At 40.2% G+C, this 24,572-nt stretch overlaps 2 protein-coding genes across 28 annotated transcripts in view; both read right to left on the reverse strand.

Annotated features, from left to right (window-relative positions):
• Positions 1-287: 287 nt before the first annotated feature.
• ttc38 (tetratricopeptide repeat domain 38) lies at positions 288-10,530 on the reverse strand. The gene is made up of 14 exons (XM_085411643.1): positions 10,443-10,530; positions 9,928-10,005; positions 9,740-9,821; positions 8,889-9,060; positions 7,680-7,853; positions 7,203-7,278; positions 6,760-6,879; positions 6,568-6,627; positions 6,308-6,346; positions 4,294-4,375; positions 3,717-3,882; positions 2,382-2,541; positions 1,882-1,955; positions 288-1,519 (listed from the first exon to the last, which is right to left on the reverse strand). The coding sequence occupies exons 1-14, from the start codon at positions 10,470-10,472 to the stop codon at positions 1,432-1,434; spliced, it is 1,401 nt and encodes a 466-aa protein (XP_085267769.1). The 5' UTR covers positions 10,473-10,530; the 3' UTR covers positions 288-1,431.
• Positions 10,531-12,532: 2,002 nt separating this feature from the next.
• mical3a (microtubule associated monooxygenase, calponin and LIM domain containing 3a) overlaps positions 12,533-24,572 on the reverse strand; it is a 77,486-nt gene continuing 65,446 nt past the window's right edge. For 21 of the 27 annotated variants that reach the window (XM_085411648.1, XM_085411647.1, XM_085411652.1 and 18 more), the window contains 7 exons: positions 24,136-24,186; positions 23,307-23,414; positions 22,526-22,619; positions 20,685-20,735; positions 14,762-14,861; positions 13,528-13,601; positions 12,533-13,421 (listed from right to left, as the gene is read on the reverse strand). In XM_085411648.1, the coding sequence (XP_085267774.1) occupies positions 13,237-13,421; positions 13,528-13,601; positions 14,762-14,861; positions 20,685-20,735; positions 22,526-22,619; positions 23,307-23,414; positions 24,136-24,186 (663 nt within the window). In that variant the 3' untranslated portion in view covers positions 12,533-13,236. The other 6 variants (XM_085411655.1, XM_085411674.1, XM_085411654.1 and 3 more) reach the window with 4 other exon arrangements.

Raw genomic sequence — 24,572 nt, forward strand, 5'->3', positions numbered from 1 at the left:
CTCAGCTAACGGGAAAGAAAGAGAGTGAAGTAGTAAATCAAACAATTTCTGATCCTAAAGTCAAGGTAGGCGTAGCCACACCTCCACACAACCAGGCAAGAAGGTGTCACACTGGATTTTGTGCGAATGCAGCCAATATGCAGTGTACGTACTCGCCACTGTGGGCCATCTGTTCTGCAACCCTGTGTTGGTCAAACAGATACAGACCTTCAGCTGTCCATGAGAGACGGAGAGCAGAATGTGGGTAAAGCATTGTCCTCGTAGCTGTTTTTATAGCGCACCACCACACACTTCAAGTGCTTCATAAGTCACAACTGTGACAAATTTATTTCGCTCAAAGTCCAAAGATTGGTTTTTGTATATTATTTCTTCAACACCATTTATCATAGACATTGTCAGCCTATTGCTGATGTTACATACATAGATATAGATCAAAGTGTTCAGTATTAAATCAGTTATTTTTAAACTCTAATCAAAGAAATAAATGTTACATTTTTGATTTTTTTTAATCAAAGGAAGCTCATTTTAAAATGTTACATCAATTTCAATATAACATTTTAGGTATTTGAAATTTCAAAATGCTATTTTCCCCCAACAAAACATTTTTCTCTTTCTTTAAATCTCACATTTTTATGTATTTCAGCAGCATTACCACCACATTCCCACCTTTCAGTCGGGGTTCAGCCTTGTAGCACCAGCTCAACAGCTGCTACTCAATTTAGCCCAGTGGAAATCTTTTTACAACAATGTAAAAGCAATTTCAAAATCATACCAAGCTGTACAGTAACTAAATAAATGAAAGGACTTAAGACGGTTTATAAAACGTACAACAGCATTAAACCAGCTAAACAGGGTTGGGGGGGCGGGGGGGGGGGGGGGGGGGGGGGTTGTTTATTGCTGAGCATCACAAGTCAAGATCCAGTGGCAGTAATATTAATCATCATTTGAAGCTCTGATAAGCTAAACAATCAATATAGAATATTTATAAAAGCAAATGTTTATTTGTTTAAATATAGAAAGTGAGAGAAGGCTCATTTAAAATAACATTGTTTTCAGTCTAGCTTCAGAGTGCACAGCGCCACCACTGTCATGTAATGTAATAAAAGCTTTCATTAGAAAAATGGAAATACAATTATTTGGGGAATAAAATTAACAATTTTTGGAATGAATAAAATTAAAAAATATTTGCACATAAGTTATTGCAGAAATTTGAATAATTCAATTTTACATATTTTTTCATGTCAAACTAGCTTACAGCTGTGTATTAATTATTGAATACTTGGAGTCTATAGTAAGGAAAGAACTTCAATGCGAACTACAATGAGATTTGCATGAAAGGTTTCCACTCTCTTAACACTCCAAGCTCTTGATAGTTAAATCTTTTAAACCCACAATGGTTGTTTTTTTATATGGGAACTGGTTTGTGCACCTCTAGTCCTGAAGTGCAAGAGCTTTCTGCATCAGACGATGGGTCAGAGGAGAGTTTGGCCTCACGGCATCGCGCTCTGCCAGAAGACATCTGGGGAAATTCAGCACAAGACAGTGCAAAGACATGAACACAGATTCAAAGAGACTGCAGGCTGAGAGGCTAAGCTGATCAATAATGAAAGTATAACATGCTGTACAGACATGGATGTCAGTTACATAATAGGAGCATGAAAGCAGCTCGTGCTCTGTATGCAGATGGAAAGCAGTTAAAGAAAATCGGAGTGGACAGCAATCGCAACAAAACTATGTTGGAATTTCAGTGTTTCAGTGAATGAAAGATGGGGTTTTATTTCCCCTCGCACAATCTTCCGGCATATTCCCATGCAAAAACACACTGATACTGGGGGGAAAACACCCCAAAGCATGAAGCCTGAAATCCCTGCTGCTCCTTACCTTCCCAGCTTCTGGTGGTGCTTATTCTCCGATTTCATCGCAGCATGAATAAGCAGCTGATTAAACAGATCCCTCTGAAAACAACAATACACAAACACATTATTAGACACAAACCTCTTTCAGTTGTAAAAGGACATTCTGCATTTTGTGTTAGATTGTGTTACATTTTATGTAAACTGTGACGCCTTAGAGAACGGTTCTCAGAACAAAAATAACATAAAAGAGTTCATTATTCATACACTGGTGCACTGCACTCCACATGTTCACACGGTCTGGTATGTTCATAGATAGAAAGACTGCAGCTTTTCTGCACAACACTCCTAACCTCTGACCTGTTTTTACAGCATCAAGGATTTCACTTTTGCTCAAGAAAACAAAGTATGAGCAATGATATCCAAAGATAGTAAAGCCTCGAGGCTTAAACATTTTCAGCAGTTCACTAGGAGAGCTGCAGTTTGAAATGATTTTCTTTAACAGTTAATAAATTCTTTGAGACTTACCTGTGCATCACTGCCACCTATGTCTACCATGTGATAGCGTAAAGGGTATAGTAGCTCCACAGTTTGACCGTAGTTACCCTGGTTGTACTCCAGCATAGCCTGGCACATTGGTATCCCTATAGTCCCGGCCAGCTGATGCTGCTGATTGTCTCCTGGATCCCTGTGCAAGAAAAACACGGTTTTAAAAAAAGGAAACAACTTTTCTTATAAAAAGGAGCCAAAGATACAGAGTAACAAGTTAAAAACTGTTAATGCTGCATCTCAAAGAAGGCATCAGCATTAAATATTTTGTGAGAGTAGAAATCCAGGGATCTGGTTTGTCTTGCAAAAAGAAAATGAAAGCAAACATAAAGAACACATTCTGGAAAAAGACACTGTGGCTAGTTAGTTTATTTCTACATTTTTTGCTGACTTGTAAAGACACAGGAATATTTCCCTCTCCTTTATCTTTTGTGGTAGTTTCCCTTGTGGCAGGCTCTCCATGTGTGATAGCATATTGGTGTCTAAGTCTGCCCTCCTCACACAAATGGAGACGAACTGAACAGAAGCGAGCTCAGTGAAGTGCATCTAATATTATGTGAATTTAAACACTTGTTTTGTCACTGTAAGTGCATTAAAAGCTTCAAGAAGTGTGAGTCCATCTGCAATGACTTCAGAGAATGACTCTCTTAGGTTTGTCTTTGGAAAAAAAAAAAGTGCTGCTGTTGCACTTATCCAAACTTCTGCGGCCCAGTCTCCTCCCTACAGCAGTCAATCTAGAGGGAAAGCTGCAAAGACCTCTGAGAAGGATTCACTTCACTGTCCTTAAGCTTTCTCAGATTAGCAAATACTCTGAGTGACTGCCTCTGACTGTATAATTACCATATGGAAAAATATGGATTAGTTTAAACTATGCAATCCTCCAAAGACCCAGGTAATAAAAAGTAATATGCTAGATGTAATTGATGCATGCTGCGTTTGAACATGCATGCAGCTCGTCTAATACACTCAAAGTAAAGCTGCGATGAGGAGAAAATTACATTTTCTTACTTAACTCACTTTCAAAGAAATCCAACACGTCTTAAGTAATAGTGAAAGCACGACAGCTTTAAGGACTGGTTTTAAATGTGAGCTGTTCTGTGGTTTGTATGCTCGACGAAACGAAGAACACAGGCCATTATAACCTCAGAGGCATCTGCTGCAGAGGGAAGCCCCTCTCTCTGACTGTATTCACACTCTATCTCACATCCTACGCTCAGTCTTGTCTCCATTTTACATAAGGCTTGTGTTGTTCTTATGTAAGCCTGACAGAGTGTTGAGGTGTGCAGTGAAGAGAAGAAATGGCACGAAACTTACTTCGCCAATTCCTGAAGGCCCTCCAGCAGACGCCGACTAGTCCCAGTCTCTTTAGCTCCCAGCGACACCATAAGGAAGTGAAGGTCATTAAACAAGGTCACGTGATCGTCAGTGTGAGGCCGAGTTACTTGGAGCAGCTCCTGCCAACGCTCCTTCACACACACTCCTGAAACATGCAGAAACACAAACACGCTAATACAGCTTGAAGGCTGCATAGTCAGCTGTAAAACAGAGCAGGAAGAAAATGTGGTCAGAGGTTCTGTTAATTACCTTAATTTCCAACAAAGCACTTTTGAGGTTCAAATTAATGAAGGATGGCAACTGAGATTATCTCACCTCATTAGCAGTTTCACTCAACACCATACTGTCTTAAATTATCTTAAATTATTTGTTCCAGTTGCCCATCAGCCCATTAGTAACACATTAGGAAATGTTGCAGCATTTTGCCAGCTGGCATCATTTTAAACATATTCTATGAGCACAAAAAAAAAAAAAAATGCATTACTCCTGAATTTTAATCAGAGTGTGATGAGTGTCTGAGATGTATTTTTAGCATGCAGTTTGTTCTATATCTTACCGTCCATTTCCAATCTGTAAAGTAATGAGCAGCCATCTACAATGTCCAACATGGCTCCCGAGGCCTTGCAACGCCTGAAAACCTTAGTTGAACACAACACACTGTCATCACTATTCATTCTAATCACCAAAGGACATACAGACGTTTACATGCACTCGTCATGGGCATGAATGTCATGGTCATTTTGCTCTTTGTTCTTTTTCCAGGGTTTAACTAATTGTAGAGCATACATCTTTAAGGACTATAAAAAACAAGAACTGGGCCACATACATACATATACAGTATATAACTAATATTTGGTTAAATGTCACTTAATAAACCAGTTTCAAAGTGTGTTTAGGATCACTGACCCAATTGTGTATCCAAGTTTCAGCTGTCTAGCTGTTGACTTGAGGTAAAGAAGAAGTTGGAGGTAGTCCTTTAGTATCAACTGCAGGAAAACAGCCCCAGAGCTTGATGCTACCCCCACCTTGACTGACAGCTGGTAGCCTATTCTAACCTTTACTTCTCCAAACTTTCCTCGTCATTTTGGTCGAACAGCTCAATCTTTGTCTTGTCTGACCATAAAACTTTTCTCCACAAGGCTTGTCTCTGTGGGTTCAGTTCAGTTGTGCTTGAACTTTGCAGCAGGGGCTTTGTTTCTCAGTTCATAGCGATGCTTCACTGTGAACGCTCAGCCTGGTGTTCCAGCAGCTTCCTGTTCATGGCAGGATTTTTGATAGTTTGAGTCTTCTTCTAGACCTTAGCAAAGCTGTGACATACCTGAATAACTTTTACTTATGTACAATAGTTTTGAAGTTTGATGATCTTAGAATTTCCAGTTGTTTAGAAATGGCTCAGAGAGACCTTTCCAACTTGTGTGAATCTACACAAGTTCCTTGGACTTTCCCATTGCTCTGAGCATTGATCGATTCAGCGCGTGATGTCGAGCAAATAATTTGTATGCTGTAAGTTAACAGGTCTTCACCTTGTCAAATTACCAGACAATGTATGACCTTCAGTACCCCTTATTAATAGACTTGAGTGTATTTTTTTTTTGACAACTTTATTTATAATTTTCCAATATGACAAAAGTACAGAAAAATATAACTCGAATTGTGATTACAAACACTGCCATTGTGAAACTGGTTACGCCAGTGGCAAACCAGTTGGATGCAGGAAAATGTGTAATCTATGGGCACATACAAAAAAAAAGTACTATCACGTGAACAAGGCAAAAAAAACAAAAACAAACGAACAGAAAAAAACAAAAAACAAAACCCACCAAAGAAAACAAAACAAACAAAAATAGAATAAAATAAATACATAAATAAAAGGGGGGGGGGGGGGGGGGGGCTGCATTGTGCGCAGTTCTGCAAACACCTCTTAAGTGAGTGTATTTAAATATTTGAGCCTGTACGTATGATTCTGACCTTTGATGGATTAGAAAAAAATCTAAACTAAAATCCAACTTTTAAGCCAAATTCTTGTTTTTAAATATTTAAAGGTGTATCCACCTAACACTTCAAAGAAAGTCAGCCAAGAATTACCATGACATTCGTGTCCATGATGACTGTACACAACGTCTGACCACGTTGTGTACAGTTCAGAGAAATTAAGTAAAGAAAAGAAAAAAACGAGATGCTGAACTTTGCTGATGTGAATTTCAGAATTTCTTTTGCGTTCAAACTTTTAGCTGAGAAGTATTATTCTAAAGGTGCAGGACATCAAAGAGATGTACTTTCAAATTGTCTCTCTTATTTTTGGAGTATCACGAAATATAATCCGCTTTGGCTGTTGACACTGAAATGAGTGTGGGTGGTTCCTTGGCTCTGACATATGAATATGGATTTGACTTTCATTTTTGTTCACGCTTACCTTCTTGACTCACAACGAGCACATCAAACTGCATTAGTCTGCGTCTCTTGTGCAGTGTTGTGCAGTGGCGTATGCGTGACTCTGGAAATTACTAAGAGTATGTACTCAGACAGCTATAGTATTAAAGTTTAGATGCAAACTTTCAACAGAAACCAACCTGAGTGTCGTATATTTGCAGAGCAGCTTCGTGTTGCCTCTGTGGAGGAGGTGAGGAAGACAAATTTGAATAACTTGAGCACTGAGAAATAGGCAACGTGGATAAATTGAGTTGCCCAAATGCAAACACAAATTAATCTTACAATATAATCAACCCCAGGCTTCAAATTACCTATGGGAGACAATATCATAAATACATTCTCCACAAACACTGTGACTGCCAGCTTTCCGCTTGGCTGAAAAACCCATTATCATCTTTACCTTCTCGATGAAAAATAGAGCCCAGTGCCAATAGTTATGACTGGCCAGCATGTCAGTTACCTGGAATTAAACATTACAGAGTTCAAATACTTTTCCCGGGGCTATTTGGATATGTAATATAATTCAGTCGTCTATGGAACAGATTACTTGTATGTGATTAATCAAAAACAGAAAAGAACAAAGTCATCGTACCTCCCAGTCTTTCTCTCTACTTTCCATGAACTTCAAGCCTTTGTCCAACTCTGCCTTCATCTCACAAACATGGGCTACAGAGTGGACTGACCAAGCATCGTCGGGAGTTAGAGCAAGCCCCTTCACAAGAGAGTTTGCCGTTTTGAAGCAAGAAGAAGCGATGAACGTGTTGATAAGTAACTAGATCTAAAATGACCAATCCAAAATAACTGCATTCTAAACACTCAACATGATGCTCCCCAATCTTTTCAGCGACCCTCATATCATACTTTGTATGCATTACACGCTGAGTTTTGAAGGGTCTGCTGTTTATTCCTGTAGGTCTTTGACAGCAAATTACTTGCAGAGTTGAACTAACGAAATCAGAAAAGGGACCGAGAGTCCAAAACCCCCTGCTACAATAATGGCAACAGCTTGAATAACAGCAGAGAAGAAAATCTCACCTCCATGGCTACTTTCTCAGCCTGGTCATAGAAACGAGTTTCCAGGAGACCAAAGGAATATAGTCCATTCAGGTAGCTGAGAGCAGGTATGTGCACACGTACGTACACACAAAAACAAAGTAAACAAATAAATTTAAAAAAAAAAAGAAGATCTAATATGGCTCATTTCAGACAGTGAATTTACAAACGAGCTGCACCAATGCACAGCATACTGGAAATATTTATATTATTTCAAACTTTGAATCATGCAAAGCTACTCTGGCAGAGTGAAAGAACATCCTAACAGTTTGAAAGCATACATGCACACTTTAAACAAAAATACTAAGCACTGCACAACTACTTACTGTAAACAAGCCTCATTAGCTTACATGCTGTATGTTTTGCAGGTATGCATCCATACTGTCCCAATGCATGGCATCAATGTTTAGATTGACAAACAAAAAAAAATCTCTGGTGACATTAAGCCGTCTTTTGTACCTGGACAAAGGCATGTGTGGTTTCCAGTGGGGAAGCACCCTGGCCACTGAGTCCCTCATTTGCATTTGGGCTCCCATGTAGAAATAAGCATCATGTGCAAACTTGAGGGCCAACATATCAGTTGGGTGGTCTAGCAGAATATCTTCCCATGCCTCACAGGCTTTCGGAAAATTTCTGCAAGACAAATGTGTCGGTTTAAAAAAGAAAAAAAGAGCGAGTTCAGGGAACGTTGATCGGTACCTGGAGAATCACAAATGTCAATATGCTTTGTGAGCAGATTAGAGGGACTTGGAAAGTATCGCAAAGACAATGCTGAGAGCCAAAATGGCTCCTCGATATTACAGTATAGCTGACTATACCCCGGGGAAATAAGACAATGAATATAAAATTCAAATATTACTTGCTGGACTGTGACTGAAATTTTACAGAAGAGCTTGGCAGACAATCTGTAGTAAGAGAGTGTATCACGTAAGGCCAGGCAAATAACTTAGGGAATGAATATCACCTGATAAAAAAATAAATAAAAAAAACACTTGTACTTCTGTGTTATGTATAAAAAAAACACAAGTTCAACCTATTTCTTCTGGCTCAATGAAACTCATTTCGACTCAGACTTCAACTACAGACCCCAGTGACAGATAAGATTAAATATGTAAGAGTCTCTCTTAGCATACAACTCTGAGAATGATTAAGTTACTTCATTTTAAAGTCATTACATCAGGATTTTGTACAGATTTATAACAGAAATATTTTTGATAGCGTTAAATAATTAACCCTTAAAATAATTTTGATAAAACCAGTTTTGTGCACATAAAAAAAAAAAAAAAAAAAAAAAAAAAAAAACTGTTGCAGTGTGCAGGGCTCTTGGATAAGGGACGCTAAAACTAACCACATTTTATGCTTTTTAAAAAATAAGTGTTTGTGTGCTGTCAATTATTGAGGTTTTTGTTTGATTGATTTTACATTTGTTATGCATTTCAATCATAAACATGCTTTTCAATCAGTTTCCTGTGAATTCACAACCACTTTGAACATTTAGAGAATTGGGTTTGCTGACTGATACAGGTTTCATATCGTCATCATGGGTTTATTGAGGCCTTCTGAGCAGGAAAACATTCAAAGATAAATTTGGCTCAAACACAACCCAATGAAGCACGGGCTGCTTTGTGATTGCGTCTCCTGCTGTGGCGGTCTGGCTCTGGACCTTACCCGTGTGAGAAGAGCTCCATGGCTTTGACATGGAGTCTCTCTCTGGAAGTGATGTCCTGGCTGTTGGCAAGTTCCACCGTCCTCCTCACAGCACTTGACAGACGCTCATCCAGCCTGGTGGAGCTTGTTGTTGCCACTAGCTCCAGGCCTGTACTTATCACATGCCCCATAACTACAGGAAAAACAAATAACAGCTGTCTTTTCTTTCTGGAGGTTTCTGCAGCTGCAGTTCTCATGGGGAACGAATCACATGCACTTGTAAAGTTTTGCCTTTGGACTTAAGTAAAATATTACAGGAGCTTCTTGGTTCCATTTCTGTTTATTTGCAGCATGAGATGAAGAATAAGAGTTGTTTAACTCCACTGTATGCCCCTGATACGAATAAGTGCAAGCAGCCAGCATTTTAAAGGGTGTCTATTGTCAGCAATGGTAAACTTGGAAGACCTCAAATTGTTTTTCTTATGTAACCAGACATTAGGATCAATCAATTCAATCAACGTGTGTGTTTACAGCAGCTAAACTAAAAAGCAGCTTGCAAGTTCTGAGGAGAATCAATAAGTGTTGAACTTGCACAAAGGAGGGTAGAGTCATTTGCATGAACAACAACTAAATGCTTGATCAGAGCTCAAACTGACAGCTGACAACTGAGGCCTCCCAGCTACACATAACACTGAAATAATCTGAAGTGACTGACCTCTAACATGTTTATTTAAAGAGTAGTAGCCACATTTAATTGTTTTTCCTTGCAGCGTATAAACTAATCAGACATCTCAGGGTTTCTTTAGTCTTATTTTGTTGTTTTCCTTATTTCCATATTCATCAGAAGCATAGTTAACCCCACATTTAGTTACCAAAATTTGGGTCAGCTGCCTGGACAGCAGAAATGCATCCTTCAATTCCTCCCAAGCTGTCATCGTTCCTCCACTTCACGTACTGGGGGGTTAAAACACAATTTAGATCTTAAACAGCCTGAAACACCCACGGTGTGCAAACTGCGTGTGCATGTGGAACAGGTGTTTTCGGGTGTTAAGTAGGCTACCTGCGTGAGTATGGCGTCATACATTTTACAAGCCTCATTACTGCTGGTGGACAATGTAAGCCCCTCCGCCCTCCATGCCTGCAAGAAACGGGAACATAATGGTGCAGACGTTAATGCTGGGTTTCAGTGTGTAAGCCGTTTGCATGACAAACATGCTGTTGTCTCGTCGGCTTGAGCAACCTGAGGTTAAAGATTCATCGAGTAAAGGCAGCCAATTTCATTTCAGTGTTACCCAGAGCCTAAATAAATCTACTTGTTATTGTAAAAGTTCCGGACACTTATCAACAGTGGACATGTAACTTATCGAGGTTTGCCTGCTTTATGCCCCTGCATGAATATTTTTCTGTAAACTAACAGTTTTATCCTTTTTTCACTTTAAATATACATATCTCAATAATACAAACTATGTTTCTCAATCCTTACTGCCACTTAGTTATTGCAACAAATAAAGAGAAAGTGTCGCTTTCTGTTCTTCATCCTTCTTTAAAATTTCTTTCTCTCTCCGAGTCACTGACCTGGCAGTCCCTGAAGCTTGAGGAAATCATTTCGAAATCTTCAGCTTCTCCACCTACACGGAAAAAAAAAAAAAAACCTGCTGGTGGGTCAACTTCTCGGTCAATAAAAAAAGAAAAACGGGCCGGAAGTTTGTCCCTCCGTTGACACTCTTTCAAAATAAGTGCACGAGTAGCGTTTAGAAAGTCTACGTCAGAATGTTTTCCGAAAGCATGCGCTTTATTTTGTTAACTGACCTGCTATTTACGAGTCCACAAGATTATTTAATGTTAAAAACATTTTCCCCACATTCCGTTTGCTTTACTTAAAGAACCTGCTGTCGTTATCGGTTATGGAGGAAAAACTATCCTCGGTGGCTACAAGAATTATCAGACGGGGAGTCTTAATAATGTTGTAGGATTTATCTTGGCTTTTGTTTGAGAAATTAAATTTTTCACAGATGACAGGACCATTCAACAGGCAGGGGGCATCAAACGTATTAAATGTACAATTCTGGGTTTTTGATGTCTGACACCAAGGCACTAAAAATCTATTTTCCCCACCTCTGCTGAGAAGATTACATTTCAGCCCCCACCCTCTTTATTCTCCCTCATGCAAGTCCCCCAATTTCATGGAAGCGCAGCAAAAAAATATCAGGTAATTTTAAGATGCCTGGGTTCCATCACAGTGCCCGCTACAGCTTCTTTGGCAAGTTAAAAGGCAGGTAGAAGTTAAGATTGAAGTTAAATGCGTTTCAAAATATACAGGAAAAGCACAGATAATACCATATGAACAGTATTCTACTACTTCTTTAAATCTATGCAGTCCCACCACATTATATAGCCTGCCTATTTGCATTTAGGAATTAATTCCTTTCTGCTACTGTACTTTGTGTTCTCGGTAGAAAGCCTCCGCTAATCCTTTATTAAGCCTGGGCTTGTAATGAAAGCAGAGAAAAAGTCACAGTAACATCTCAGGCTGGCTAAGGTGGAATGAAAGGTTTAAAAATAATAATCTCTTGCTCATAACTATAAGACATTCAATTAAAAAGTTTGATTTTAGAGGACAAACACGTAAAAGAACTGCATCGTTTATTGCCGTCTTCAGCATACATCCAACACCCCTATGAATTTTAGCTACATGAAGCATTTACATTACAAGTCGTTTGTCGACAGAGTAGTTTTAAAAATTAGGATTCACTTTCTTTACATATGATACAATTTGCACAGGTTAATAAATATCAATACAATCATGTCAACCTTGGAACACACAATCTAAAACAACAGCCCATAAAATTGTGTAATATTCACAGCTCCAAACAAGTCATAAATATAGCCTCTGACATTTCTACACTGTAAAACAGTGCCCACCTGGATTTGTACAATTGGCAAAGAGGCCTACTAGTCCGCCAAGGATGTCCAACGGATAAACCAAACCAATATTCTCATTCAATGTAGCTTGTGCAGTTCTTTAGGGTCCCATTTATGTGTAGTTTGGGGACCTGCTGTAGAAAAGTGTTGTTTTAAAAAAAGAGCTCCAGTGGAACACACAGATGTGATTATTGGATACCTCAAAAAAATCTAAACAAAAAAAAAAACTTAAGTTTATAGAATGGAAATGAAAAGGCATCTTTTTCAAAGCTAAAGTATTAACACTGCAGTATATAGTTGTGTAGTGTTCTCTCTTCCCCACAGTAAGTCCTCCCATACTAACAACAGTAACATCAGGTCGTTAGTAACATCCCATTGTTAATACAGTCTATCCCGAGGATTGTTTCTACTGTTTAACAAAGCAGGAACCAAAATGTGAACAAATACTTGTAAACGTTAACGGTCAGTGTGATACACAGCCAATGAGAGCTCACAGAGAGGCCCATCATCATCATCAACTCATGTGAAATGCTTAAATATTTGCATCCAAGTCTTCTATGTGCCTGAAGCCATAATTCCTGACATGCAGCGGCATGTATGCGAGATACAAAAGAGATATGCGAGATAATGAGATTCTGGGCACTCTCCTGTGAATACAAATAAAATTAAAACAAAACCATTTTTTTTAACTGTTAAAAGCAAAACATGGTAATAAATACATAAACATGGACATATTTAATGGATTCATAGTGGTGACAGACTCTGCAGGGGGAAAGGAAAGAAAACAACAACAACGACCCCGGAGCGTTTTATGATGCATTTGTGGTTTCTGAAGGATGCTGATGTGAGTTTGTCACTAGGGAGAAAAAAAGGCAGCTTCAGCAGAGTCCGTTCTACAGTCGGACTGAAAAGAGTGAGCTAGGAGACCTTGCTCTGACATTTAAAACACACCTCTGCAGCACTAAGACCGAGGACCCTCATCTACTGAAAATGGGACTCGATTATACCCCCTCCCATTTTTGTTTTTACAATTCCTGTACATCAGCAGGACCAATCTTCATTCTTCCCTTTAAATAGTGGAGAACAAAGTCTTTAAACGCTCTCCTAACCCCCCGCCACAATTTTCAAGGTTGAGATGTTAAAGTTGTGAATATACACACCACGTCTCCACCCACAGACTGAGACAGCAAGCATAACTGCAAAGTGATTAACATGTACTGCCTTTGGGCAGGGGATATGTAAACGCTGCAGACTGCTCCAACATCACAGGCAGCCGTAGTGTACATATTATGTTGTTGGGGTTCTTCACACATTCGCTGCTCTAGGTGTGACAGTTTTAGGCCAAATGCCTGTGTCAAAGTTCAGCAGATATATCCACATCAAAGACGCCCACGTGAGACTGAGACCGCCTACGAGCAGTCGAAAACTTGAAATGATTCCCCTCACATCAAGCCCAGTTGAGGTTAAAGCCTTTAGAGAGCATAACAGCCTCCAGGTCCTTGTCTTCCTCCTTCTCTCGAAGTCTCTGCTCCTCCAGGAGAGCAACCAGGGCATCTCGTTGCTCCACCACTTCCAACATCTCATTCAGGATCTGCTTCTCCTCAGCCAGTTCCTTCTCAGATTTCAGGTGGTCTGAAAGAAGCCCGTGCAAATTTGAAAACAAAGAGACGTTATGCAGATATGAACGCTGGGAGCTCATTTGTATAGCCCGTCAGCTAATTTGCATTCGAGCGTTCACCTTCCACGGCCATCCGTTCCCTGAGTTCCTGCTGCAGTCGGCTCTGTCTGTCCTCCAGCTCCAACTCTCTGGCACTTGGGGACAGAAAGTAAGAAGGGAGACTGGCTAAGTTAGTGTCACTAATGAGCTATAGCTTTCAACATCTACATTATTCATCAGACTATTCATTTATCTATGTAGCATTTCATTAAAGAATATACTATCTGGCTGGAAAAAAAGATGGGCTATTAATCTAAAAGCTTTTGGTAAGCAATGATGAGATGATACTGGATAATTTAAGGGCCAAAATTAAAGCAGTAAAGTTGGTTTTCCTACATTTTTCTAAATGTATTGAAAAAGCGGTCACATATCAGCAGATGAAAAATAAGTGACTTCATAGCAGGGGAATCAACATCACACTCATAATATTACTATTTATAAAAGAAGGAGGTAATAAATCTCTGCTTCTGTCAAGAGAAACATAACTTATAAACCTTAAGAAAGACATTATATTACATATTTAGGCATTTATGATATTACACTTATAAAGTAATCTGACGCTGGAATGCATTTTGATCACCTGGCAACCTTCGGGAAGACTGGCAACTGCAACTTTTGGTTTCTTTAACCCAACTTAAGGGTAAAAATAAACATTTATGACAACATATGTGCAACTGGACTCATTCACTTTATAGATGCATCTTGTTAACCTATGAAAATGAGATGCTAACTTAGCACACCACCCTCTCATCCATGCACGGTCACTTCTGAAAAGAAGGATCCCTTTAAAACTGTAGTTCCCGAACCAGCTGGTGAGAATACAGTGACGTGGTCTGTTATTTACAAACCTATAATTCTTACTCAGGCTTGATTTGTTTATTATTCTGGTCACTGCTCTGAAGTTTCTCACCAACTACTGAAAACTATCAGAGTCCAAGGAATTCAAGAATCATCGCGATCGATGATGTCTGGTCATGGCCCTGTTGTATTATCCACTTACTATAAATCACTTTATAAGACGTACCCTTAAAATTAACCACTGAATTCACCTCATCTCAGCCAACTACTGACATTTTCTAAAGATCAGTTTTCCATCTGTACAGTGCACATTAGTGAAATTTGCCACCTACATAAAAAGAAGAAGCTAACATATGAACCAGTGACAACAAAGTTTTGCATCTTGGACATTAAAAGGATCCAATCAGCTAACACATTTGGGGGTTTTTCCAGTGCACCTTTAAAGGGATGTACTTACAATATCATGAGTTCGGACTCGTAGCGGACTAGGGCATTTTTCTCCTGCACCAGCTTGAACCACTCTTGCATTAGTTTAGGATCGTCTTTCTTACCCATACCTGGATGGAAGGAGGAAGCACAGAGCAGCAGTGAGACTCCAGGTGGCTGCGGCACGACACTCATGTCACAGAGACGAGGACTGACACAGGCAATGCAATGACAGCCAAGCCAGGATGTCCTTACAGAGGGATGGTGAGGTGGAAGAATGGATTCGACATCGACGTGATTGGCCGTGCCATACCTAACGATGGCACTCAGAAGGTGAGGAGGAGCTACAGGACTCAAATTTGGCATGTGTGCACATAGAAACACACACAATCCACATACAAACACATACAGACAATACCTGTTGTTGTGAAGCTGAGAGTTTGTGTTACCCAGTTTGGTCCTTTCGACAGACGTAGCTACTTTCTGAGCAACTCCTATATGTTTTTTTGCAAGTGTGAGTAATAATAAAAAATTCACAAGTCTACCAATCAATAGCTAAGATATTAGAGAGAAATAAATCCAAGGACCTATGGAAATATTTCATCTTCCCCTGTCCACATATTGACCGACCAGCTGAAATGAAATCCTTTCAGATCCTATTCATGCTCGGTGGTTTTATGGGTACTTTATCCTCATGTTATAGGGGGACTTATCACTGTGACCAGTAGAGAAGTTCCCTCTATTCATCCTGCCACAGAGACGAGCATATTTAGTGCTGCTGGCATCATGCATTGCAGTCAGAGCGCAGAGCAGCTGCACACTTCTCCTGCAGTCCCACTTGACTATGCAGAGAAGACCAGTGTATGGGGCATGCTTAGGGAAGGTCTGCTGCTGGGGCGATGCACCCTTTCATTTATCTGACTGCAGCAGGTGGAGCCAAGCGGTCTTGATGAAACAACAGAAGGCGAACCTTGATTCAGCGTGACATACTTAGCTGGGGAAGAGGAGGCTCTTGCACAACGAAAAGAAAAAACATTGTACACACATAAATAGCATGGCTGTGGTCTCGGGCACTGGCTGCTGCTAATTGACAGACAAGGGACAGAGAGAGAGGCAGAGGTGGAGGAGAGCTGCTCACACTTAGAGCAATGCAACATGAGAAGACAAAAACACGAAGCCTGATTTACCAGACCTATTCTACAATGGGAGCTTTTCTTCTTCCTTAACTACTTCTGTCTGTTCCACTGACACCACCCTTCAGCCAAGGCTCCCATCACAAAAGAAACAAGGACAAAAACAACATGCCTTTCTTTTTGGGGGGGATTTTTTTCTCTTCACATGGATTGAAAGCTTCACTGACCGAACCACGTGGCCCACTCATTTTTAAGACTTACATAAGGCTGGAATTTTACAACAAATCATCACACCATGCAAGTTTCTTGCTGACAGGCCAGTCAGGTGTCAGGTGGTCATTGCTCAGTTTGAACATTTTATGATTGCATGACATTGTAAAGATTTTATCAAAGGATAAGCCAGAAAATCCAACCAAAACATGCTGCTGATTAGAGTCACGCTGTGGCTGAGTAGTTACTAAGTTACTGCAGTAGTACTTAGATGGTCTAAACTTTCTACATTATTGTATTAAAATAGGTTGAAAGGTGATTTCTTTATTTAAAAATGAAAAATGCACCACAGTCTTCAATATTCTGTTTTTCTGATATGGCATTTTCTGAAAATGAGCATTACACAGGAAAGACATAATCCATTACGGCTAGCAAAGAAGTATGCTAAGCTAAATCTTGATATTAAATTACTCCCACAGTAAAACACCTGTTCAGGACTTGAGGGACCCCCCTAGTAGGAGCAGAGATGTGTTCTGGTAAACTATCCACAATGATATACAGCGGTCCCTCGTTTATCGCAGGAGTTACGTTCTAAAAATAACCCGTGACAGGTGAAATCCACGAAGTAGCCAACTTTATTTTTTTACAATTATTATAGATGTTTTAAGGCTGTAAAACCCTTCACTACACACTTTATACACTTTTCTGAGACAGGCGTGGACCTTTTCACACTTTTCTCTCTTGTTTAAACTCTCACAGTTCAAACCTTCGTAGAAAAATAAGTCCAGTATTAAAGAAAGAAACCAAAGGCAACCGCGGTTGCCTTTGATGTTGCAAAACGTTTCATCGACATCGTTGCGTTTGTTGGGGAGAAAACAAACATACCGTACGGCACTCCAGAGACACGCTGCTAGCGATCGAAGATTTATGTACATTTGATAAGCTGAACGCGTTCTGTACTGTACAGGAGACACGGCACGAGATTGATTGACAATGGTCTACAGCCAATCAGGACGCAGAAGACAATACGCTGGAAAAAAACAACAAAAAACAAACATGCAAAATTGAACCCAAAAAATCTGTAAAACAGCGAGGCTTCGAAAAGTGCACGGCGTTACAGCGAGGGACCACTGTATACTTCTAACAAAATTATTTTTCCCCAACATCAGCTTCAGCGTGATGAGCTCCTTCATATTCTGGAGAAACCTACTGAGCCTAATGTCACACAAACAGTTAGGAAAAGCTGGGAGGACAAAGGGGGGGGACCAACGACGTAGCCCATTTCTGGAGATCCTTACGCTTGCAGGTAACCTGCCACAACTGGCGGCAGATGCAGCGAGGTTATGTTACCTTCAGGGGAACAGCAGGGGCAGAAGGAGAGCGGTCTTCGGCGAGGCATCCCCACAAAGGGCTCAACTTCCACAAGACAGAGGGGAAAGAGCGTGAGGGAGTGACGCAGGTGGGCACATTAGGAGGGGGAGGTAAGAAACAGTAAGAATGGAGGAAATAATGTGGGAGGAAAAAAAAAACAGACATGACAGAGGCAAAGAGAAGAGGACAAAGAGGGTGCAGGAGGAAGGGGAAGGAGAGGTTTGAGGTGAGGAAGAAAATATCAAAGAGAAAAATCAACAGGGGACAGGAGCACTGCGATAGGGAGCAGACAAATCACCTAGAGAGAGGAGGTGGGAAGAGATCAGCTGTGTGGTGTGAGAAATGAAAAATATGGGATAAAATAAGAACAGAAAACAAGAGGGGGGAAATCTAGAGCATAGAAGAGAAAATAATCCTGTTTGATCTTGCAAGTGTAGTTCTTCTCATGATCTTTCAATTAGGTAAAAGCACCCTATATCTGTGCGCTACACACCACGCACATAGCCAGTGGTTATATATAAATGATTTATTCCCATTATAAAACCCATTACTGCTCATAAATCCATCCCACTCGCAGACGCAGATAATGGCTTCATCTTTAAAGTGCTGCTTCTTGTACACGCTACATGTTTAGACCACCCTGCGTAATTTGTTGCCGGTTTGGCGACTTCTGAAGTTTAGCTTCTTCTCAAGTGCAAATTAGGATTTTTTTCTTCTTCTTATTTGCATCCACTAAAAAGATTTTCTCAAAACGTAAGATTACAGATAGGCGTTTATTAAGTAACTTCCACTAAAATATAGACTAGAAAATATGTGTAATGTAAGGCACATTTCACTTAAAATGGAGCAAATATGCATGATCTTCTATAGTAAGGGCTCATACTCGAGTAAAAAAAAAAAGAAAAAGATTTTTCAGGTTGGAAGGTGAGGAGGCGTGAGAATGACATGCTCAATACGTGCTACAAGGGACTATCACAGAAAAGAAGGAAAAATTGCAACTTAAAAAGACCGAGGCCCTAATAAAATGTTTATGGCTTCCCCAAATCATCCAAATGTGCTTATGGATTGTGTCGTGTGTTCAATGAATCTTCATCTATGCTCATAATTATTAAAGTTGATTATTACATTTCTAAGTAAAGTTAATAAAAATAGCAGAAAGAAGAAGGGGGAAATTACCTGGCTTTAATATTAGATTTTTCCTCTTTTGTTTTTTCCTTGCAGGTCTCATCTGCTAGCACAAACCGTATAAGCCACTATTCAGTGTAAGCGCCACAGTTCTTCATCACCCACCAAACACGATAAGCAGGACGGAGGACTAATGGAAAATTATCAGGAAGCTAAAAGCGTTTTTTTGTGACACATCCAGCCCAAAACATTCAACAAACCCAAAACAGTTTCAGGTTCATACATTTGAATTAGCTCAGAAAGAACAAATAAAACCAGCTGGATTGGAAGTGATGAAACACCATGCCTCCTGTTAGACTTCTGGGCAACCAATTAGAAGGGGAAACTCGGACGCTTGCAGAGTGACCTTTGTGCCAAAACAAAATGACTCTGCACAATCTTCTTTTTGATGAGTGCCGACAACCAGCGACACAAAAGCACAGAGAAGCCCTGCATAAAGAAATGCTCATTTTTCTCCCTCGTGCTGAGAAACTCCATTTATGCTAAATAACTAAAAATCAAACACGTGTTTCTCACAAACCGAATTCACAGCAGACGTGAGGTGAAAAAGATGCATTCCTCTCATACTCGAGTCTAAAGGAGAACAGTGGACACGACGAGACCTTTCAGCCAGACACAGTCAACGCGTTAAACAGTTTTCCAGCAGCAGCTTATACATAGCGGCTAATGTTTTAAGATTACAGCACTACCCATTAGTGCACACACACATACACACACACACAAACACTTTGGGGAGTTATGCAACTGAGCAGGTATGAGAAAGATTGCTGGGACTACAGTGCAGAACTACAGCAGGACAGAGTTCTGAGGCGAAGCTAAGAGCCAGGCTAGGAGTTTAGTATTAGTCAAACCAGGGTGGGTCACAGGTTACACATGTGTGTGGTCGGCAGGTGTCCGAGGTTTGTCCATCTTCCATCACACTCTAGCTCCAATGTGCAAGATCGGAACATGACTAGATGAGATGAGTTGACTCAAAAGTGTCACAAACGCGATATCTTTAGATGTAATGTGACAGTTGACAATAAAAACACAGAAATAAGACAGATTTTTTTTTTTTAATATCTTTCTTGAAATACAAGGCTGGGATTTCTTTTCTCTTATTGTTAAAATTAGGAAAGCCAAAGCTCTTTCAGTTCATCTACAAACTGCGTTGCTTCAAACATGTTTTCCTTCCAGCTAATGGTGTAAAAGAGGACAACTGACAAAGATCGATTTAGAAATTTGCACTAGAAATGAAAATAGAGACCCTGTGCATGCAATATTCCGAATCTCACATGTACCAATTAAAAAAAAGAGATGATTTACTGAAAAAAGGTCATTAGTTTAAAACAAATACAGACATTAATCTGTTTTACAGTTGTCCTGTATGTCTCCCATAAAAATAACACTGAATATATCGATGTAGGAATATGAGAAGACAGCAGGATCAGTGCATTGGTGGTTTTGGTCTTCTCATGAACAGAATATTCAACGTTCCCAGCCTTTAAGTAGAACTCTGTACTTTTCTCGGTTCCCCATCTCAGCTGGCCTGCTGCTACTAGCCAGGATTTTATTTGATGAACAGTATATTATTCTATCTGCTAAATTAAACGTTTTAATGAATATGCAACAGAAGACCAGAACTTTAATGTGCAGCAAAAGCATGAATGCATACTGCTGCTCTAATATCACTCTTTGCATTGCGTCGCCGTTTGCATCAGTGCTGCACCAAACAGTCTACGTGCAGCAGAGCGACAAATAAAAGTTACTTATTAATTCGTTCATTCATCATTCATAAGTTTATAGAGATCAAAGACAATCTTAAGAGAACAGCACGAGGCCAAGTGTCTGATCTCCGTTTGATGTAAAGAGTGTCTGAACTACAAACCCAGTAAAGGAGAAAGCGAGGGGAGGGAGGGAGGGTAAAGGAGCAGAGAGCATCACAGTGGCTTAAAGCCAGCCAGCCAATCACGGCGGATATGAGGGGTACAAAGCTCAAGTAGTAACAGGGAGGAGGAAGGACAGATTGGGTTAGCCATTAGGTTAGTTTTAAAGCGACAGATGTGAAATACATACCGCCCAGATGCAAGTCCAGGATTTCACTGTAATTAGAATCTCCCCAATAGTCTACAACGACAGGGATATATTAGAGATAGGAGTTACTTAACACAGCCCCAAACTAGGCACACAAACACGCACACACTGAAATCTCCAACAAAAGCAAGTCATGCATGTTCTCTGAAACATACAGACACACACAGAGTCCATCAGTACTCACCACAATTCAAATGCAGTCATTTTGTGCAACAGAATATTTCCAATGATGATAATAAAAGACTGCTGCATAGATTTGGTGTGTTGCCGTTTGCTGGGCTATTCTGCATATTTGCTCTGTTTTGTGTGTGTGTGTGTGTGTGTGTGTGTGTGTGTGTGTGTGTGTGTGTGTGTGTGTGTGTGTGTGTGTGTGTGTGTGTGTCGACGTGTTGAGGAAATTGCTTCATTTTTATGTGTATTGATTTGAGCAGAAAAGAAGAACTAGCTCTCCACTTATGTACAATTAAATCTACATGTGCTGAGATCTTTGGGTGGAGCAGATAAGCTGTTGTGCATTCCGAAAGCAGCAAAAAAATAAGTAAATTGAAAAAAAGATAAGACAAGATCTCAAGAAATATCTGTATCAAGTCATCCAACCACAGCAAATATTTGCAGAAATGATTCCAATAACAAAGTTGTCGGGCTGCAAACCAATCCAAATTTGATTTCTTACATTCTGATTGCATTTAGGAAATCTAACGTGATCCGAGTATTGACTGGAGAGGCGGTGAGAGAGACGAAACACATCCAGAATGAGCAGACACCAATCTATGTCGGGGAGGGGGACACACGCATTCTCCTCGTTTGCATGCAGCTTGGACTGATGATGGCAGACACGTTATGAACGAACACATATCGACATGTTCGGAGATGGAGAACTGTTGCAGTGTGTCACCACAGATGGACCCTACGTAACAGTTTCATGTGTGGTTAATTAAAAGGAAAGGGAGAAACTACAGTAAAATCTAATACCTGATCTTCTTTTGTGCTGTTTGGGTAATGTACAAGTACCTTTATACAATCCTTTAAGAGAGTAGAGTATTAACACGTTAAAACATACTCAAACAGCAAACTGGATAAACAGCCGATGGTAAAGTAAAACAGTCATTTGGTCGGCGAGAAAAGGGACCGACTGAAATTAATGCTCCGCGTGTCTAGATGCATGCATTTGCATGATTAAAGTTTTCATTTCATTCCATTAACTTCACCATAAAGTGCACTAGGCTGGAATATCATTTCAGTGCTGCAAAGTCAACCTTCGTACTTTATCCTCATGCAAATCTACATCATGTAAATATTATATTATTACTACTGAGCACAATTCATGCTTAGAAAAAATTGTGCTGCTCTCAAAGAAATTATTTATTTCTCATTTCGGAAGTATATCGTCTGTGATAGTCCCTTGTCAGAAACAATTCGGGATTATTACTTTGGAGAAATAAATGTGTTTTTCCTGCATACGAAATCATGTGCTGAATTATGCTTCGGCACAAGTGAATAAATGGTAAACGCACACAGTGATTTCAGCACAATCAAATGAGCGCAGAGGGACAGGTTTGCTGAGTTACGTAACCCTGACGGTTGTTATTACTATTCCCTTTGGAGCTCTAGAAAACTCTGAACTCATATCGTGTAAAGATAAAACGCGGCCTCTGGTGAGCAGCTTTCATGACCAAGATCTTACGTCAAATTTATGGCAAAGTACTTGTAAAACATTAACAAGTGAGGTGTCTAATACGCGATATTAAAAATGCACGCGCACATAGGAAGCCAAACTGAATGAAAAAAATCGATATATGCAAGTATGACTGACGAGGAATTACCTGCTTCTCCTCTCAAAGCTTTCTCCACAGCTACGCCCCTCTCTTCCAGCTGCCTCTGCTTCTCCTCCACCTGCTCCAACTGCCTCTGGATGATCTGAGGAGACGATCAGCAGCAGAGGCACATCAGTATCATAAATGCACAGGGTGATAACTAACTACCAGTAATTAGAAATCCCCCCTAAACTCCCACAGGGAACACTCAGTCGATGCGGCTGTTTACTCTGTTGAAATGTCAGAAGTGGCAACGACAACTATATTTAATGCCTGCAGCCACACAGGACATTTGTATTAATTTGTCAAAAACCCCAAGAAAACGTGCAGATTTCAGTCGCTTGTCATCTTCTCTGTGTCTTGATTTGAAGTTGTTTTTTTGTTTTAATTTGAAACTTTTGATGCTTTATAGCACACAAATTGTGTGAAAAGGTTTTTTCCCCCCTCTCGAATCTCCTGTAACAGCTTCTGTCAGGTCTTGGGTTTATCTGTGCCACACAGAATTGGGAGCTGAAATAGAAGAAGTCCTGTGGGGTCCTGCAAATAGCCAGTAAAGGGAAGCTAAACTGAGGCCAGCAAATGACAGCTCCAGGAGAAAAGAGAGTTTAGTGCTGAGTCAGGGGAACGGGAGTCTGACTGCAGTTACAACATCAATCACAATGGATGAATCTGGCCTCAGTTCAAAACATTAGGAGTGACCAAATGGTAAAAAGCACCAGGGGAAGAATGCAGGAAACTGAATTCCCAAATTATATTAGGAAAGCAGTCTTTAAAAGAAGAAAGGACAAACCTGGGCTCTGTGGAGCCGCTTCAGTTCCTCCTGCTTGGCCTGTCGTCGTGCAGCTTTTTGGACTCGACGCGTCAGCTTGGCATTAAGCTCTTCCTCCGTGTAGGTTTTCTGTGTGGAATAACAAAACGTAAATCAGAAAAGTCTCATCCACAAGGTCCTAATGTGTGTAGGTGGCTCCATGAGGTGCTGAGCACTCAGACAAGCTGAGGAGGGGAACTTTCTGGATCTTCTAACAGGGCGAGGAGATAACAGGAAAGTGGCTAATGCTATTTAAAGCTTCATCGGTCATCTATGGGACTCTCGGGGGCTAGAAAAGTTATGCTTGCATAAAACACAGTGTGAAACATACTTCATATAAACTTTGCTGCAAGCTCTGTTATAATCCTCCACAATAGATAATACATATGTGAGAAAAAACAGAGATGTTTCCGCTGTAAGCTGACATGGATGAGCATTTAAGCTAGCGCAAAACGGCAGAAAGAGAAAACATGAATGAAAACATGTGAAAAGGTCCTCCAGTAGCCAGACTGGAGTAAATACAGAGCCGCAGTGACAGATTAATCTCATAACAGCCTGGGGTGTCAACAGATGCAGAGGTATCACGGTGACCAGAAAAGAGAGCGCTATTGGAAACGTCGTGTTATAACAGAGTGGATATTCAGCAGTCAGTGAGCGAGCGTTGCTGTCCAACTGTCGCATGCATCCAGACAGAACAACGATTAGCTTTAGGCCAGGCCTACGCAGGGTGTTATGAAAGTAAACTGGCACGTGTGCAGGAAGACGAGACGGGGTGCAGGAGGGTTATCAGCGGGAATGTATGTAATACTACCTTTGTGGCATACGATCTCTTGAACGCCAGTGCGTGAGGGACATAAACAGACTTGGGGCAGACGAAACATAAAAGGGAGGAAACAAACATGATACAGATGATATGATTAAATGGGTTAATGATTATGTTAAATAAACAAAAGTAAAATAAACAGAACAGTGAGTCACAGTCTAGTTGGTACAATCAAAACAGGCAACGTTAAGATCACAAAAAAGACAAGGTGGAATGAAATAGTTAAAGATCTACATTAACTACAAAATTGTGACACTAACCAAGAAACTCAAGTGTAAAATGTTTTATGATGAGATGTTGTGTCCAATACTACAACTATGACGCTTGTGTCTTGTCTAGTATTCACAGATCTGAAAGGGATGGGGACAAAAAAAAAAAAGAGACTACTCTATAGATTTCTCAGGGGCTCTCACTGACTCACACAT

Source organism: Rhamphochromis longiceps, linkage group LG7 (genome assembly GCF_057381845.1).
Source record: "Rhamphochromis longiceps isolate RC_006_pf linkage group LG7, R_longiceps_female_GT1.1, whole genome shotgun sequence".
Taxonomy (NCBI): domain Eukaryota; kingdom Metazoa; phylum Chordata; class Actinopteri; order Cichliformes; family Cichlidae; genus Rhamphochromis; species Rhamphochromis longiceps.